An 18,508-nucleotide genomic window follows, 5' to 3' on the forward strand; every position below is an offset into this window, starting at 1 on the left:
TACTCCATGTAAATTTGTGCTTCTCTGGCTTTTCCTTTGAATCAGTTATAATAGCTGGTCGGATCCTTCATTTAATTAATGAGCTAAATAAATACTTTAATTCACGTTCATTTTATATCTGTAAAAGACTAATGATTGTGCTTTTAAAAAATTATCCGTTGCTGGTATAACCATGAGATGGCTCACGGATAACTAAAAAGGACACAAACACAGGGAGTAACTTGTCACTTGATAATCTCGTGGGTGGGGAGTGGGGATGTGGGGCTCTACCTTGTTTCGTTCTTGGTTGCCCATTATGTGGCCGATGTCGTCTCCCCTGACGAGGTGGCCATGAAGACTGTCTCAGCCTCCTCAAAGTCCAAACATGAAAGGAGAAGGCCTAGAGAGGGTCCAGATGTTTTCTCCACTCTGAGGCTCTCTTCCAAGTTCAGCTTCCTGTCTGAGCACCTGCCTGTCCCCAGTGAATAGCCCAGAGCTCCTTGTAGCCCACAGCCTCTCTTGGGAGGTCCAGAGGGCACTGCCCTGTGGCCCCCACTGGAAAAACACCCCAGAGTATGGTAAGCCTGCGTCCACACAAAAGAGCCATATATACAATTAAATGATTTAATAGGTTTAATGTGCTTAGAATAGTGACTATGTAAGTGCCAGTACAAGTGTTTGCTAACTAAACCCAACCCCCACATAGATCTTTTAAAAAATAAATCACCAAACCCTGCTGATTTCTGCTCTTCATGTTTTGTTTTTTGGGATCACCTTAGGGGAGACGTGACCATGCAGGGCTGCTGGGTAATTTCTAAGGTTTCTGTTCAGGGGCTTTCCCAACTAGAACTGTAACCACCAGTAGGCTACTCCTGCCCTTTGAAGTTCAGACAGTCTAACAAATGGGCGATTAAATACAATATATAAGCCATAATACTAAAAATATTAAAACTCCATGGTCTGGAAGAAACATCAGCTGCTTTGTTTTCTTTGGGTGGGAATGAAGAATGGCTTGGTGGGCCTCTCTGATGCATGTACTGTGTCAACAAAGGGAAGCGCAGGGCCAGGAGCCTGGTAGACAAGCTTTTGAGCAGCCTTTTGCACCATTACGTAAGTAGTGATGACTGTTATGGTGCTGGCCCTCTTGGGGAAGGGGGGGGATGGGCAGAGGAGAAACAGCTCAGCACATGACAGAGAGGAAATAATAAGGATCACAGGCTGTGCGGTATTTGTGACCTTAGCATATAATGAGGCTCTAAAAATGAGTGTTCTAATGGCAGATTTTCTAGTTTCTTTGCTGTTAAGAAAATGCATTGATGAAGATGTCATTTAAAAGACCAGTGCAGACATACCTTGCTTTCACTTTCATTGGATAGAATTTCCAGAGCTTCCAGGTGTGACAAACCTTGATACTCGTCAAACAGCATCCCATAGTGTGCAGTCCTCTCGGCCGGGAGCTGCTGCGCCAGTCTCTGCTTCTCTTTCTCCTTGGCCTCCCGTAACATCTGCAGAAATATGCAAACTTTGTACACTCTGTGGTGCCCGAAAGCCCCATTTCCTGCTTAAGACGTAGGCAGCGACAAGGACTCACTTTGTATTTGTAAGAGTAGGTTGCAGTCATTTTGGAGGTTCTTTAAAAAATGACGCCTTTGATTGATTCTACTGACAATTTTTACATAATATTCCACTTGGAATTTTACATGTTCATTCCGTATACAACAAAACAAGCAAAAATTCTGTGCCTGGGGAATAGGACCGGAAAGAGGCACAACAAAAGCTCAACACTGGTTTCCACTGAAATGTTTTCCTTGTGTGTGATTAATTTTCTTATTCTCTAAATGTCCAACTTTTTTACAATGAGCGAATTTACATGCAACAGAGAAGTTTAATCTGTCATGACAGGATTAATTGCAGCAGCTGCACCCAGGCAGACTTCAAAGCTGAAGAAAACGCACCTGATTTTATCTGAGTTACAGTATTTAGAAATTTTTTTTTTGTGTGTGGTTATTAAACATCTTTGATGAAAAAATTAATAAAATATAAACTCATAATGTATTTCTTACTAGATACTGAATATAAATAAGAATGTTGGCTTATGCGTTCTTAGGTTGACGATGAGAAATATGACTGTAAACCGAATTGCTCTCCACGTGCTGTTGGTTAACTAAAACAACAACAAAACGAACACAAGTCCACCGTCGCTCCCAGTTTCCTGCACTCGCTTTCTTTGCTTCCAAGCCTTGTTTATTTGCTTCCTCATCGAGTTTACTGCGGCATTAAGTTTACAGTGTTTTTTCGTATCTGTGAAGAGCACCATAAACACGCTGGCCACCACGAGGTCACAAAGGGAAGACTATGGAACAACAGATCTTGTTTTTATTATGTGCCAATAACACAATCAGCTGTTTTGGGTCTTGAGGTTGTTGGCAGATAACCCACAGGGTCACAGACAGAATTCTCCCTCCTGTGTGTATTTAAAACTAGTAAGTGCAAGCTCTGAATTATAAAGTTTTCAGGACAACACAATCAAACCTTTGGGAATTTTTAACACAACAAGACCTAGTGAAGAAGGCTGAGAGAAAAAAGTTGATGCATTTGAAACGTGCTGTCAGAGGAGAGCGCTACAGATGAACCACCAGAAAGACGAACAAGCGGGTCCTAGCGCACACGAAGCCTGGAACATCACTGGAGCCCAAAATGACAAAGCTGCAGCTGTCCTACTTTGGGCACCTCCTGGGAAGGCTGGGTTCTTTGGAAAAGGCTGGGAAAACAGAAGGCAGCAGGAGAAGAGGAAGACCAAATAGCAGATGGATGAATTGACTCCATGAAAGAAGCTGTAGGCAGGAGTCTGCAGGCGCTGAGCAGGGCTGCTGAGGACAGGACTTGGGGACATCACTCAGTCACAGGGTCACCAGGAGTCAGAGCCGACTCAAGGGCCGGTACACACACACCCCTCCCTACTCATCTCACCGGGTTGGTGGTGGTAAAATAAAATAACCAAGTGACACTGAAATTGCTTCCCTTGTCTACACCAACTTCCATCTCTAAATTTGAACTTTGGAATAGCGGGGGAAGGGCTGAAATGGAAGGTAAAGGGAGAACATCCTGGAGTGATTTGAATTCACTCAAAAAAATGGAGAGTGAAATTCAAGTTGCCTAAAGAAGAACTGACTTTACCCAGGATGTTGGTTCTATTTTTCCCTCCGGAGAAGCAAAGGAGATGGGTTTAAGTGCGAGGAGTGGTTCTGGGGTGGGATCCGAGAAACGTTCCTGAGAGCGTTTCACTGGGATAGAACACGTGAGGGATTTGCGTCGTGTGCGGATGAGCACTTCTGGTCCCTATAGTTATCTAGTGTGGATTAGGAAAAACCTAACGGATGTCCCTATCTCAGTAAATGGCAGCTTCATCCTTCCAGTTGCTCAGGACTAACACCTTGGAGCCATCCTTGCCTCCTCCTTTTACCTCACACCCCACCTTCAACCCTTCAGGAAATCAGGACAGGCCTTCGAACTTCAACTTCGCCCAGAATCAGACTCGTGACTACCTGCATGGCTCCACCCTGCTCCCAGCCGCCACCTCCTCCTGTTTAAATCAGTGCAGTTGCCTCCTGTAGAGGCCGAGACACTGGAGCATAAATGACCAAGGGCCTCAGGTGCTGCGCTTTGAAATCCATCCCTCATTTGCACCAAGGTCACGCCTCCCATCAGGAACATCAAGGCAGACCTGTTCCCGGGAGACTGGAACTCCTTTGTCAGGGGACTTTGACTGAAGGACTCCCCCAAACCTTCCTTGGATGGCACAGCAGTCTAGGGTGCTCCCACCCAAACTTCTCTCCCTCCCCCAACACTGGGATCAGACTTGTATCTTGGTCTGATGGCTCTCTCAGCCTTCCTGAGTACCCAACTCCCAATTTTCTCTCACACAGGTATTTTCTCTAGTGAAATGCTTGCACATTTAAGTCCATCTTGGCTTCTGTTTGTGGGAGGACTTCAACTAATATGTGTCTTAACTGGTCTCCCTGCCCTTGACCCTCCTCCCTACCCAGTTTATTTTTAACACAGTAATTCCAGTGATCCTTGTGAAGTCAGGTTTACCACTCTTCTTTTCAAAATGCTGCAATGGCTCCCCCATTTCACCGACAGTAACACCAAGGTCTTTACAAACGCCCTCCATGATCTGCCATCGTCTGCCGCCCATTACCATTCTGGCCTTATCTTCAACTACTTTCATCCCAGCTCGCTCCTCTCCCACCACAAAGCATCCTTGCTGTTTTTTGTTCATACCAGATACTCCTGCCCCAGGGCCTTTGCACAAGCTGTTCTTTCTGACTGGAACGTGCTTTACTCCGATTTCTACATGGTCAAGCCTTTCGTCTCCTTCGGGCATTTGCTCAGATGTCATCATCTATCTCCGTGAGCCCCCCGTTCACAATCCAACTTTATCCTTAACTTGCCCCTCATGACCACATTCCTGATTACTCTCTTTCTGGTCGACTTTTTCTTTTTTTCCACAGCACTCATTACTTTCTAAAATACTAGGTAATTTGCTTGCCTCTCTTCACTGGGAGAAAAGCTCCTGAAGTACAGGAATTTTTATCTATTTGGTTACTAGATGTATCTCAAGTGCTTGGGACAGTGCCTGATACACGGTGGACACTTTAAATGCATTTGTGGAATGAATGAAAATTACTGTGTAGCAGCAGGGTAAAGGTGGCAGTACTCTGGTGACCCAGCTGAAGCAGGCCATGTGAGTTACAGGGGCAGTGCTCAAGTTGCCCCGGAATATCGGGCGCTACATGTTTTGCACGTGTTTTGCACATGTTTCAGATGAGTAACTAGAACAAACACTGCAGATGGTCCGTGCGGCTTCTTGGGTGACGTATTTCATTGAGTATGGCCGCTCGCTTTTTATCAGAAGATTCAATACAGAGACCGATAAACGTTGTGAAGGAGGCTCAGAAACTGTGGTGACCTGGGAAACTGGCCAGGTCCAATTCTTCCTTTTACAGGGGTGTGAACTTTTAGAACTATAAGAAACCAACGTTTGCTGTGTATAAGCCACCCTGTCTGTGGTATTTTGTTACAGCAACCTGAATGGACACAGATAAATGGCACAAATGGAATAATCTTCAGGAAAGTATTAAATGAATAAAGCGAGGCACAAAAGAGTGTGGTGAGTAAGCTACCACTGGTTGAAAAAGTGTGTACATATACATGTGCATACGAATGTGTGTGTAGCTACATATAGCTCTATGTCTATCTCTATCTCTGTGTCTATATCCCTACGGTAATTCTGATAGAATCCGTACGCAGCTGTCACAGTGGTTGTCTCCGGTGTGAAACTAAGAGACCAGGGCAAGGGGTGTGTTAGAAACTCAGTTTTTACTCTCTATTATTTTGTATCATTTGAATTTGAATTGTGTGCTTTAAAATGCCTAATAAAAGCCCTGCTGGTGCAGGCCTACGAACCAAAACGTCACCGGTTCGATTCCCAGTCAGGGCACATGCCTGGGTTGTGGGCCTGGTCCCCAGGAGGGGCGTGTGAGAGGCAACTGATTGATGTATTTCTCACATATTGGTGTTCCTCTCCCTCTGTTTCTCCCTCTCTTCCCCTTTATCTAAAATAAATAAATCTTAAAGATGCCTAATAAAAAAGATAATTAGGAATGTATTTATTTTATTGACTGAAAGAAAAACTTGCAGAAGTATATCACCCCACCTGAGATAAGGAAACGGTTCTCTCCATGAGCGTCTTGGTCCGTCTGAAGCCCGGGTCGCTCTCTGCAAGCACAGTCATGGTTTTCTTGCCGATGAACTCCAAAGCGTCAAGCCCGCCTGTTAAGACACTTTTCCCCTGCAGAGGAGATAATTGCCTGAGATTAGATTTTTACATTTTGCTCTTTCGCAGCAGTCAGCAACTCCTAGATGGCTCTATCCTCAAATATTAAAATCAATATAAACTCACAATTCTTTCATTGGAATTTATCATCCATTTAATCCGATTTTCTTTCCCTTCGAAGAGCACATCATATAATTTGTAGGATATATAATGTTATTTTAAAAAGGATGGTTAGGGGGAAAAGCCAAAGCATATTTGGGATTAATTTTACCCTGCTCTGTGCATATGAATAGATATGTATTTAAGACATAAAATTAATAGGTGACCCAATTGCTACTTTTGTTTGAAAAAATTTTAATCCAAGTAACAGAGTTATTTGGAGCAATCTATTAAAATGTCAAATACTCTTGCCAATTTAGGGAATTCTTTAATCTAGGGCCCTGGAGGGTAGGACCCTCAGGCTATTTCAGATGGCTCTTGAGCACTTTCAGGAACTAGTAACAACTGCCTATAATTGGCATATTCGTGAAATAAGACAGGCTGCTTTCCATACGCTACTGGTTTTAGAACCTGTTCTATTATGTAGTTATCCTCTTGCAAATCCCTTTGTCAGCCATTGTTTTCCTTAAAAACAAGAGTAAAACAATCAAGATTTACTCACATAAACTGTTCATATAAACAGAACTGCTTAAATTATTTGCAACTTCTGTCCTATCCTCCAACTACATGGCAGCAATTGCAATGTGCATGCATCTGTGTTTTTTCCCACCTTACATAAATTTTATACATTACATTTTATTATTATATGGTTACCTATATGCCTTTTCCTATCTTTATAATTACCACTTCAATAGCAACATTTGACTTCACTGAATTAATGTACTTTATCTATTATTTCCATCTTGGACATTTAGACTTTGTTCTCGTATTTGGGAGTAATCCATAGTCACCCAATAAAACAGATCTTAAAATACACCTACTTTGGGAGGACTAGGGGATACCAGCAATTCACACTTTTGCATAATTGGATTTATTTTCTCTCACCATTCTGTGGGGGATTACTTCAGCAGAGAATAAAGTGGGAGAAGGAAGGTCATAGGAATTTTGAGTGAGGGGAGACCTGGTGGGGGTGCTAGAGCTTGGGAAGGAGAAATACAGCACCCTCTGCTCCATGGTTTCACTGTCCATGGTTTCAGCTACCTGTGGTCAACTGCAGTTCAAAGATATTACATGGAAAATTCCAGAAATAAACACTTCATAGGTTTTAAGTCATGCGCCATTCTGAGTAGTGCAATGAAAGCTCATGCCATCCTGCTCTCTCCCACCCCGAGTGCCACTCATCCCTTCATCCGTTTGTGTAGCGGATCCACACTGTATCCGCTCCCCGCCATTAGTCACTTGGTGGCTGTCTCAGGTATCAGGTCGACTGTGGTGGTCTCACACTGCTGGTGTTCGAGTCACCCTTATTTTACTTAACAATGTCCCCAAAGCACAAGAGTAGTGATGCTGGCAATTTGGATACACCAAAGAGAAGCCACACTTCTTTCAAGTGGAAAGGAGAGTATGTACAGGAAAACAAGCAGTACAAATAGGGTTTAGTGCTATCCATGGTTTCAGGTATCCACTGGGGGGCCTAGAGCACATCCCTCGTAGGGAAGGGCGGACCCCTGTACCAGAAGGTGGGAGAGGACACAGAAAGGAATGTGCAGGTGCTGAAGACAAACTCGGAGTGCCTTGCACTGTAGCTCAGGGAGACCATGAATTCATTTCTTATACCAGAGATACTGAAAGAGCTCCTTCCCACCCCCAGCCCCACGACTCCCCAGGGCATACCAGACTGTATTGCTATTTGATCCTAAAACACGTTTGCTGCTCCTCGTTCACTCTACTTAGTCTAGAGGCTCTCAAGAGTCAAGGACAGGAGCAGTCCTTTTCTATGGCCGGCATGCCCTGACCTGAAGCCTTCGGGGGAGAGGGGGTGCACTCCTTTGTGTGCCCACAGCCCCTCCTGGCGCGTGTGGCACTGCGTTGTCCCCATCTTCCAGGATATTGTGTCCTCTCACTTGTCAGCATTTGCTCACTCAGCATCTAGTGTAGCTCCTGGTGTATAATGGTTAATTATCTTTTTAAAACATGAATAAAGGAATGCACTGAACAGGAACTACATTTCTAGAAAAACCAGTTAGTTGGTTTTACATAGCTCAGAATAAACCTTTTCTTCCTGGCCCTGAAGACCCGCTAGCTGCATCTCATTTTTTCATTATTCATCTGTTTTGTTGCCAATAGCAAGTTTCTTTAAGAGGCAGGCAGCTCCCCCAGCTAGGGGCGGGTGTGGGGAGGGGGAGACTTTGGGTTATTGGAGGAAGTGAGAGTGGAAATTGGGAAGAATATTCGTCTTAGTTATCTGGAAACACTTTAGAAACATCTCGGGGATGTTGTTCCTGACCCTTTACCAGCGTTTATTTTTATTTAAATGGTTTATCTAATGTTTCAAATGGAAGGTTTAGGGACACAGAGCTCTGAGGGAAAACAGCTGTCCCAGCTCTAAGAAAGAGCCCTCCCCCCACCCCCAAGCAGACGCTGTCCTTTCAGCTGCTGGAGGACACCATTCCATCAGACCGAAAAATGTGCCTTTGAAGCAGCAGCTTTCTTTTAAACATAAAACGCATTTTGTTTTGCCCTTATTATTTTGGTTCCAAGGTTACACCTACTCTGCAGAAGAAAGCAGCACAAAACCATGATCCGAAGTCATGAGCAAGGCCATCTTCTCTCTGCTGTATCTAGGTCACTGGTAAATAGAGATATCAAAAGAAGGCGCAGGGAGGCGCCAGGGAAACAGAGGAAGCACCTAAGGACCTACTGTGTTTTGAACCACGTTGGTGATGGCTGACAGCATGCCCCGAGACCCCGATGAAGGAGAAGAGGGTGGGCCTTCCGCAGGGCTCTGATCTGCGGCCGCATCTGCTGTCAAAGACAGAAACGTCTTTTCAGAGTTCATTCCGCTGATCTGAAAGTTTCTATTTGTGCACATAGCATAACACAGCCCAAGTCCAAGAATCCCCCCAAATAAATGTGCCACTCACTTTGAGGGGCACCGTTTTCCGCATCAGGCTGGGCTCCTTCGGAAGAGCCGGAATTCCCACCAGGAATCCGCAGAGTGGCCCCTGCTTTTTCCTTGACTGCAGTCAGCCCGTGACCTATCAGGAAAGAAAAATGTGATTCGTGGGTACAACAGAAATCCACAGCCTGTAAATTCCACAGCTCATCTTCCAGAGTTGCTGTAAGAAAGTGTGGTGTGGTGATGAAGAGCAGAGACTTTGCAGCCTCCAGACGTGGGTTCGAATCCCAGCTCAGCCTCTGCCTAGTTCAGCGATCTTGGAGAAGTTTCCTATTCTGTCAGTGACTCGCTTTCTTCATTACTGTTGGGAGGAGCAATGAGAGAAACCTTTGTCAAGTGCTCTCAGGTGCTCCCTTTGGCTTCTCACACAGGCTAACTAGCCATCTGGTTAATTCCCAACAACCCTTAGATATTATCTGTGAATAGCATTCCTGTCTCGTCCTCTTTTCTCTTTTCCCAACTCCTCCAGGCAGGTATGTGTTGTTCATTTTTTCATTCCTTGCAGGCTCTCCACTGTTATTTGGTGAACTGAAATCGGTTGAGCTTTAACCTGCTCTTTCACTGTGTTAGTTACTCCTTTCGCATGGTCTGATGTGTCAAAATCAAAAGGCAAGTCAGTGGGAAAACCAGCGAGGGCACCCAACAGCTCTGACTGTCGTCTCAGGCAGTAACGGCACACACACGCTGTGGGAATGGTCAGGCAGGATGAAGGGCATCGGTTTCACTCCATCTGCACAGGGGCGATGTCTGCGTCCCCCTGGCCCGGGACAGTGGGTATTCAGTGACTATTCCGTAAATACAGAGCTGACCGTCTCATCCCCTGTCCTACCTCCAACACACACACACACACACACACACACACACACACACACACACACACACACACACACACACCCTTGGCTTGATAACTATTATGTCTACATTTTATTCTGCAGGGGTTTTTTCCTCCTCCTTAGAGGCCCTCATGATGAGCTATCACTTTCTCAGAGCTCCCAAACTAAACAAAAAGTTAACAGTCTACTGATGCTCCTAAGTGGCAGTTGGAGTCCTCGGGGGAGAGACTCACCTCCGCCCGAGTTCCCTGGGGGAGTGGAAGATGGCGCTCGGGTCTGGGCGACCTCAGGCTGGTAAAACCCAAGGCGGCAGCAATCTACTACATGGGGGGAAAGTCCCAAGTCACGGCAGCACTTAGAGCCAAAGAGAAGCTCCTGGGCTTACAAGGCACTGTTAAAATGACCAGCTGCCCACCTCCTGAATAAGAGAAAGACAGGATGTATCCCAAACCCAAACAGTAGTACTGTATCAATTGTCACATCCTCAGAGCTATTGTAACATAATTAGGATACTGATATTTACATGACACAGGACTAATTATATCCAGTGGGAATCGCCTGTCATTATACACGATCTAGAAAACCTGAAACACTATTTACAATGTTTACAACATTAGTTACATATAGAAATATAGGTCTCTATTCATGTGCAGATCATTAAATACAGGTCAAATTCATTGTTGAGTTACTTGGGAAAAAAGACGCACTGTCATTGATAAAAGTAATACTTGAATTAATTCTCTCTAGCTTCCAATGAACTCCACACATTTCAATGGGAACTTACTGGAGTTACAGTAACACATTTAATTATAGAACATAATCATCTAACATGTTTACACACTGAGTCCATATTCCTTGCCCTCTTTTAAAAACATATTTCTCAAATGGAAATAATGTACACCCAGATCTGAAACTGTGATTCTCATCTAGATTTCTGAGAGCTGAAATCGAGGAATAAATGATTTGGAAAAGGCTGGGAGATATTTGCTGCAGCTTCTTTGCATAAGCTGTGTGAGAAAGATGATTCCACCTCTCCTCTGAGACCATTCAGGGTTTATTAAACCTCATTGTCATTATCTCCCCTTTCATCTTCTCCACCTTTTGTGGGTTAGGGTCATGTCTGCCCAGGGAAGAACAGCTTCTCACCATCTCAGAACACAAATGATCACAGATATGTACACATAAGCTGCCTCTAGAAAAATCACTTTGTTTCTGAAGGAAGTCCCATTTTTATGTGCATATAAATGGGATGTGTCTGTTTCACAGACATGACAATAGGCTGCTACTCCAACTACACACATGCACAGCTTTATTGAGGTATAATTACATACCAAGAATTGCATGTATTTACGGTTCCTCCAATTATATATTCTGATAAATAGTCCTTGTTTCTGAATTCCTTTGTTAGTAAAAGTACACCTTTACTGAACTCCACTAGAAACCTAAAGCGATGGTTTTTCATTGCTAGGGTTCGTACTGTACACCACGCCCTACTTTGAAGAATAACTTCTAAAACTTTGCTGAGTGTGACATCTAGTGCTCAGAAGCAGGAAGTAAAAATAAGGAGCCACTGTTGCCTTTTGACTGGGAGGGATTCAGTCTCAGGTACTGAGCAGTCCTACCCCACACAGAGGAGAACAACACAAACAACACTGTAGCGTACACTTCCTACATTAGTTCCGTCACATGTCATCGCACACCCCAGTATCCTCACAGAAATAAAAACCCTCCAAATTCCATGCTTCTGGAGACGGAATATCCTCTACCCCTTGACATGGTGCAATATTGCCAAGAAGGTAAGAATGTTGTATAAATTCTGTGATACTATATAATTTAAAAACAAATGTTACGTGATTGGCTGGTGTTTAATCTATCACCTACACTCTAGTGGAAAAGATCCTAAACTTAGGAGTCAGGAGTCTTGTGGAGGAATTTCGATTTCTTCACTTATTAGCTGTGTGACCTTGGAGTTGCTTAACCTCTCTGAGTTTCTGCCCTTGTGTGTTCTCCGAAAGAGAACATCTTCCTCCCATGGTTTTGTAAGGTCACTGAGGAGAAATAGGAAACGTTTGGTATGGCCTAATATGGAGCACTTACCATGTCCCAGGCATGGGACTAAATATTTTTATTTTAATTTTTTTAATCCTCACCCAAGGATATATATTTACTGATTTTAGAGAGAGAGGGAGGGTGAGGGGAGAGAGAAAGAGAGAGGAACATCGATCAGTTGCTCCTGTACGCTTCCTGGGAATCAAACCCATAACCTAGGTATGTGCTTTCACCAGGAATTGAACCCACAATATTTTTGTGTATGGGATAGATGCTCCAACTAACTGAGCTCCCTGGCCAGGGCATGACTAAATATTTTTAGTCCAGTGAACTATCTCAATGAATCTTCTCAACAACCTTATGAGATAAGGGATATTATTATACCCATTTAACAATCAAGAAAACTGAGACCTGGTGATGTTATACCACTTGCCCCAGGTCCCAAAGCCAATAAGCAGCGGAGGCAGGATTTGAATCTAATCCTTCTGACTCTAGGACTCACATGCTCAATCACTATGTTATATTAAAGTTTTACATGCCATTTATAATTGATTAAATGTCATCTTAGTCCATTTTTCTATAACTCCTTGAAAATTAGATCTTTGATGAGGAGCATCCCCATTTTTAAAATATTGGTTTATGCTAAGATTAGCTTGACTTACTTTACCTTGACCTAACAGCAAAGTGAAGGTCACCCCTGCAGGGAGGATTTGGAGATCTAACCCCGCCCCTTCCAGACACACCTTGGCCTGGCACAGCTTGGTGTTTTCAGGATCAGCCCTGTGCTGTGCGGGCACAGATCATGAGACACTGTGCGGTGCTTTCTTACACCTCCAGTGGAATTTTTCTTCTCAAAAATCACTATGGTCCTGGTTGGTGTGGCTCAGTGGTTGAGTGCCTGCCTGCGAATCAAAGGGTCACTGGTTGGATTCCCAGTCTAGAGCACATGCCTGGGTTATGGGCCAGGTCCCCAGTAGGGGGCGTGCGAGAGGCAACCATACACTGATGTTTCTCCCTCCCTTACTCCCTCTCTTCCCCTCTCTGAAAAAGAAATAAATAAAATCTTTAAAAAAAAAAAAAGCACTACGGTTTCACCAGGCCCTCTTCTTGAGAGTCCCACTGAGATCAAAACCCTTTCGAAGGGGTTCTCCCCTTTACCTGCAGGATAAAAATATTTGTTGTGGGTCAGGGGGTCTCTGGATCAAGTGGTGACGCAGGGGGGCAACAGCAGTCCAGGCAGCTCTCCGGATGCCTGGGTAGCTCTGAGGGTGTTTTCTACTGCTCCCACATGCTAAGGGAAACCCCAGGAGGGAACCAGCTAACGCATTGGGAGAACGCCCCATTGTTGGATGGCTCTAATTTTTAGTATGGCATTCCTTCCTTTTCATCTCACATCTTTATTTTTTCTTAAAAAAAAATAAATATATAAAAAAGAAAATTAAAAAGTCCCATAATCTCACTTTCCAGATTGATTTTCAAAATAAAAACATGAAAAATATTTGTAAATTCCCAGAGTATGGAAACCCAGACAACAGGAGGAGGTCTAGCCGCTTCCTCCCCAGGGCCCCTGACTTATAGGTAGCAGAGTCTAGGAGGTCAGGAGCCTGTGGAAATAGTTGAGACCTGAAAAACTATCCGTTATCAAAGACAAAAAAGGAAATTTCCAAATTAGAAGTTAATTATTATTTTCTTTAGTGTATTCAAAACGTAATATTAGGTCAACTATTGTTCGAATAAATTCAACTCATATAGTTATATGTAAATTATATATTTAATAAGGAATGTGAGTGCATTTTATTATATTTGTGTAATATAAGAGGGACTTCCAAAAGGAGGAGTATTTGGAGCTCTTAAAAGACTTAAAATGGACCTGACTTCCTAGCCCTTCCCCCCATTTCCTTCTAAAAATAACAACTCTATTAATGTTTCTTGTAATTCCCTTCAGGAAAAAAAAAAAAGAATATACCTAAATGTACGTGTTCTGGACTCAGCTTTTCCACTTCACAGTATACAATGGAGGTTTCAGCCACACAGACAGTGGTGGAGGTTGTATGTGCTGCCTGGGGTCATGTGCTCCTCAGCCCCACTGGCTGCGTGCCTCAGCCGAACACTTCCCTGGGCCAAAGGGAATTGGATCCTGCACAACTGTCCTGCAGTGACTGGTCTAGGGGTGTGGGGGGGGGGGTCTGTGATACAAAGCCCTGGTCTTGTGCATTCGTGGGACATCTCTGAAGAGTCATTCCAACCCCCAAGCTCCTGATGGGATAGACTGAGGTCTCCAGGGCAGCTGCATGGTAGTTTAACTTATTGCTTGGCTCTGCTCTGTTTCCCAATCCTTCACTCTCCTGCAAGGCTTGCTGCTGAGAGTGCTAGACAGTGAAACTCTAGTAGAGTCATCGCTGCCTCAGTCTCTCCTGGGCATCTGACCTAGATTGCAGAACTACCTCATTCTTTCTAATAGTTGCACAGCATTATTCCACTGAATGGCTATATCACCTTTCCACATTCTCGGTAAGTGGACACTTGTTGTTTCAAGATGTTCATAAATTCTGCTGAACTCCCTCACCTCCTTCAAATCTTTGCTCAAATGTCACCTTCCTAAGGTTTACCCCTCACCACCATTTTAAAAGCCTTAACCTGTACTCCTGACCCATCTTACCTGCTGAACTTAATATTTGATAGACTTACCACTTTCTAGCCCTGGACATGGTGTTTCTACTCCATATATGCATTGTTCATTGCCTGTCTCCTTCCAATAGCATGTAAACTCTGCCAGGGCTAGGGCCTTTGATGTATTTGCTCACTGCTTTATCTCTAGTGCCTAGCATAGAGCCTGGCATGGGAACTACTTGCTGAGTGAATTCCATATGGAACATTCTGTACATATATATTAATGAACCTTTTCAAAGAATCAACAGTGGAATCGCTGGGCCAGAAGTACATGCATTTAAATTTTATAGATAGTGCTAATTGTTCTTCCAAGAGTTGCATCAATTTATACTCTTATTTGTGTGTGTTTTTGAGAAATAGAACAAATTTAAAAATAAAGGGTGGGGCAAAGGTAGGTTCACAGTTGTTCATATGGAAAATAATACAATAATTAATAAATCACAATATAAGAATAAACCATTTTGTTTATTCTTTGTTTATTCTCAACTGCAAACCTACTTTTGCCCCGCCCTGTATTGACTGCGTTTCAGCCTCTTGTATCAGTGAATTCAAGATATTATAGGAAGTTGTGAGGAGCAGTTGTTTAGAAAAACACACAGATGGTGTTCTGTGCTCGGCTACAGCAACCTTCAGTGCAGCAAAGAGGGGACCCACCAATCTTCCCTTTGGAAAGCTCTTCCTGCTCCATGACGATGGTTGATGTCCCCTCTGTCGTCAGATGGCCCTTGAGGGTCAAAATTGACAAGAAGTGTTTCTGAACTGACAGTGTTTGCCTGGCCGTCAAACAGAAATTCATTAACCCCTGGGCCATATTCACAGACTGTAAAAGATTGTGAATCCTACTTTCTTTAGTTTTTCTTTTATGTATTCATTTTTGAAAAGGAAAAGTAAAGACAGGAATGATATGAAAAGAAAGGAAAGAAATGTTATATTAAAAATTAAAGCAATCTAAAAGGGGGGAACCCCCTGCATGAGTTAGCTGGTGCCCTACTTGTGGGTCCTTTAGCATATGGGACCAGTAGAAAGTGACCACGAATCCATCTCCAATCATGATTCTTGAGAATTCTTATCCCATCAGCAATGTCATATGAATTCATGGGACATTAATAGTGATTTACACAGCTAAGAGTTCTCATTTTAGTATCATTTTGAGAAGTTTGCCATTCTCTATAATAAACGCTGTCAATATTTCTGACAGTGCTGGTGGAAGGGTTTCATTAAAATGTGCAGAAGGAAAAACATCGTGTAACTTGGGAAAGGAGGCAGAAGGGGGCAATGGTAACTTTGAAAGGTAAACAGGCAGATCAGATGCGCCTCCTCTGCCTTGGGTCCTGTTGCAGAAGGTGTTTGGACTCATAAAACTGCCGAGACTAGAATTTTAAATGAGCATTTGGGTCTTATGTAGTATGTAGGAATACAGTGCTCTGTTCTGCCGTGGAACCTTTACTTGGCAGAACAGTGTCAGCATTGTCCACTTTCATTCTGATTATTGGTCTATCGCTCTTGGTATATTCTATGAACAAGCCAGGTCTCTAAGATGCTTGTGGAAAGTCACATCTGGTTCTCACAGCATCACTTTGAAATTATCAACAAAATCTTGTTTTTTTTCCATTTCCCTTTCCCATTCTGGTTTCTGGCTGGGTCTTAAATAATAACCATTTTTTAATGGAATTTTATGGACTTGTCCTAAGGCATGGGTGACAGGTGACCAAGTCTTCTTAGGATGTGATGACAGTGCAGCTGCGGATGAAACTAATGCAGGATTATGGCCTTTCTAAAAATAATTGTTGGCTGAGAAATGTCTGGTTTTATATAAGCGTTGGGAAGTCAGTTTCTCTCATTTTCCCTTAACTTTTGGGTCAATGTAGTGAGGCAAAGACGAAATAGAAAAATACAGAGTAGCAGAAAGTCAATCAATTGTCCATATTTTTCCACTTAGCACAGTACTTACAAGTATCTTTCTCCTTCTATATGTAGCTACAGAACATGGAATCATCATGTTCCAGAAGTTGGGAGGAATCTTAGAATTTGTCAGGTTCCCTCATCCGCACTTTTCCAAATAAGGAAGCTGAGTCTCAGAGAGGTGAAGTGCGTGATGCAGCCAGTTAGTGACAGCCTTTGTGACCACAAGCTAGCAGCAGTCAGGGCCTGGTCTCAGGTCTTGTGACTCCTGGTACAGTGCTCTTTCCAAGAGAGAACCACTTTCTAATTATTTCCATTTTCCAATTACTGTATTTTGCTGTGTATAATGTGCATTTTTCCCCCCAAATGTTTGAGGGAAAAATAAGGATGCACATTATACATGGGTAATACTAATTCCCATGTAATTATTTAGACATATATGCATAATTATATATGTATATAGGTTTGTATACATATACAATTGTATACGTACACAATATGTATACACATATATACATACACACACGTATACCTATACATATACATATACACAATATGATAGGCATGTATACATAGATAATTATAAACATGTATAATTATATGTATACACATATTATTGTATGGGTAGTACATAATTTTAATTATATAATTACAATGCAAATGATACATGGGAATTAGAACTAAAACATTATGCTCAGGAGCGCATTATACACAGCTAAATATGGTATTCTCCTGCCAACTCTAAATAGTTCTAACTATTGTGACGGCAGTTTTTCAGCACTGTGAGAAGTATTGGTTTCTGTTTCTAGTGCTGAACGACAGCTCTGTGTTCTGTTACAGACCATGTGTTCTGCACTCCTGTCTGCAATTGGAATCGCCCTGGGGGTAACATGAGGTTACTGAAATCAATTGCAGTGGAATACATGGTTATTTTCTTTCTTTATTTTCTACAGGCAATTTGTAAATGTTCAAGAGCTTGTCTACGGCTCTGAGTGCTCTGTTTTCCAATAAGTTTCTTTGCCTTATGGGAATAAACTATTAATGCTGCAAAGCCCCGGTGGATATTATGCCTCTACGTAACGGAAGGCGTGCCTAGCTTGCCTCTCTCAATTCAATATAGAACACAATCCAGGATGCTACCCATAACTTTTTCAAGCCTCTGTTCACAGATGGCTGAACCCTATTCCAACCCTGTTTCAGGCTGTGCGCCCAGCACTGGCGCCTCTCCATTTGTGGGACATTTGTGATCCCTATTACATTTTGGGAGTCCAACTCCCAACCACCACCACTTCCTGTTTCTAGCTTTGGAACCCATGAGTTCAGCCTCTCCTTATGCTACATATTTTAGTTTTCTATTAGGTCCACAAAGATAGTTATCTAGTTTTAAAGTATATATTGGTATCATTTAAGTAGTATCATTGTGTAAAGTCACAGCACATCTGGACCAGAAATCTCCGAAATATGCCTCAGGAGCAACTTATGGGTGGTATTCAGTCACACTGCTTTTGCATGCATTGGGGTCGTGGTGACCAGGGAGGATGAGCAAATTTAGTCTCTATTTTTCTAAAGATGGCTCCGGTTTGTCCAAAGGGACTCTTAGGATGAGCCTCAACATTTCCAAATGTCTTCAGTTTCCTTCGTGTGTCCTTTGACCACAGTCGGTGCAAACAAGAGACAAATGCCAAGACTCAAACACTTCAAAATTCTATCATGTAGCCAGAGCCACAAAATGGTACTAAGTTTCTAGAATTGGTGGTGTAAGTGATGAGGACTTCACACAGACAAGGGCAGTGGGGTAGGCAGTATGGAGAGATGGCCCCCCAAGATTCTCGCCTCCTGGTGTACACGCCCTGTGCAAACACCTCCTTCTCCTTAGAGTGTGGGCAGGATTGTGAGTATAATGGGATTGTCACCCCCGTGGGTAGGTTATGTTACCCGGCCAAAGTGAAGGGATTTCACAAATGTAATTAAGGTCCTTAATCAGTTGGATTTGAGTTCATCAAAAGAGATCATCCTTGATGGGCCTGAACTAATCAGGTGAGTCTTTAACAGGCAATGGGCCCTTTCTAAAGGGAGAGATTTAAAGTTGGAGGGAGATTATCTTCCTGGCTTTAAAGA

At 43.1% G+C, this 18,508-nt stretch overlaps 1 protein-coding gene across 2 annotated transcripts in view; it reads right to left on the reverse strand.

The window, feature by feature from the left end:
- Positions 1-18,508, reverse strand: part of FAM114A1 (family with sequence similarity 114 member A1) — a 57,059-nt gene that overhangs the window by 21,084 nt on the left and 17,467 nt on the right. Inside the window, exons 4-7 of one of the 2 annotated variants that reach the window (XM_024573684.3) lie at positions 8,902-9,015; positions 8,679-8,779; positions 5,699-5,833; positions 1,332-1,484 (exon numbers count right to left, since the gene is read on the reverse strand). In XM_024573684.3, the coding sequence (XP_024429452.2) occupies positions 1,332-1,484; positions 5,699-5,833; positions 8,679-8,779; positions 8,902-9,015 (503 nt within the window). Of the gene's footprint in view, positions 1-1,331; positions 1,485-5,698; positions 5,834-8,678; positions 8,783-8,901; positions 9,016-18,508 lie in introns of both variants that reach the window. The other variant, XM_024573683.3, reaches the window with a different exon arrangement.

This window comes from Desmodus rotundus, chromosome 4, assembly GCF_022682495.2.
Source record: "Desmodus rotundus isolate HL8 chromosome 4, HLdesRot8A.1, whole genome shotgun sequence".
Taxonomy (NCBI): Eukaryota; Metazoa; Chordata; class Mammalia; order Chiroptera; family Phyllostomidae; genus Desmodus; species Desmodus rotundus.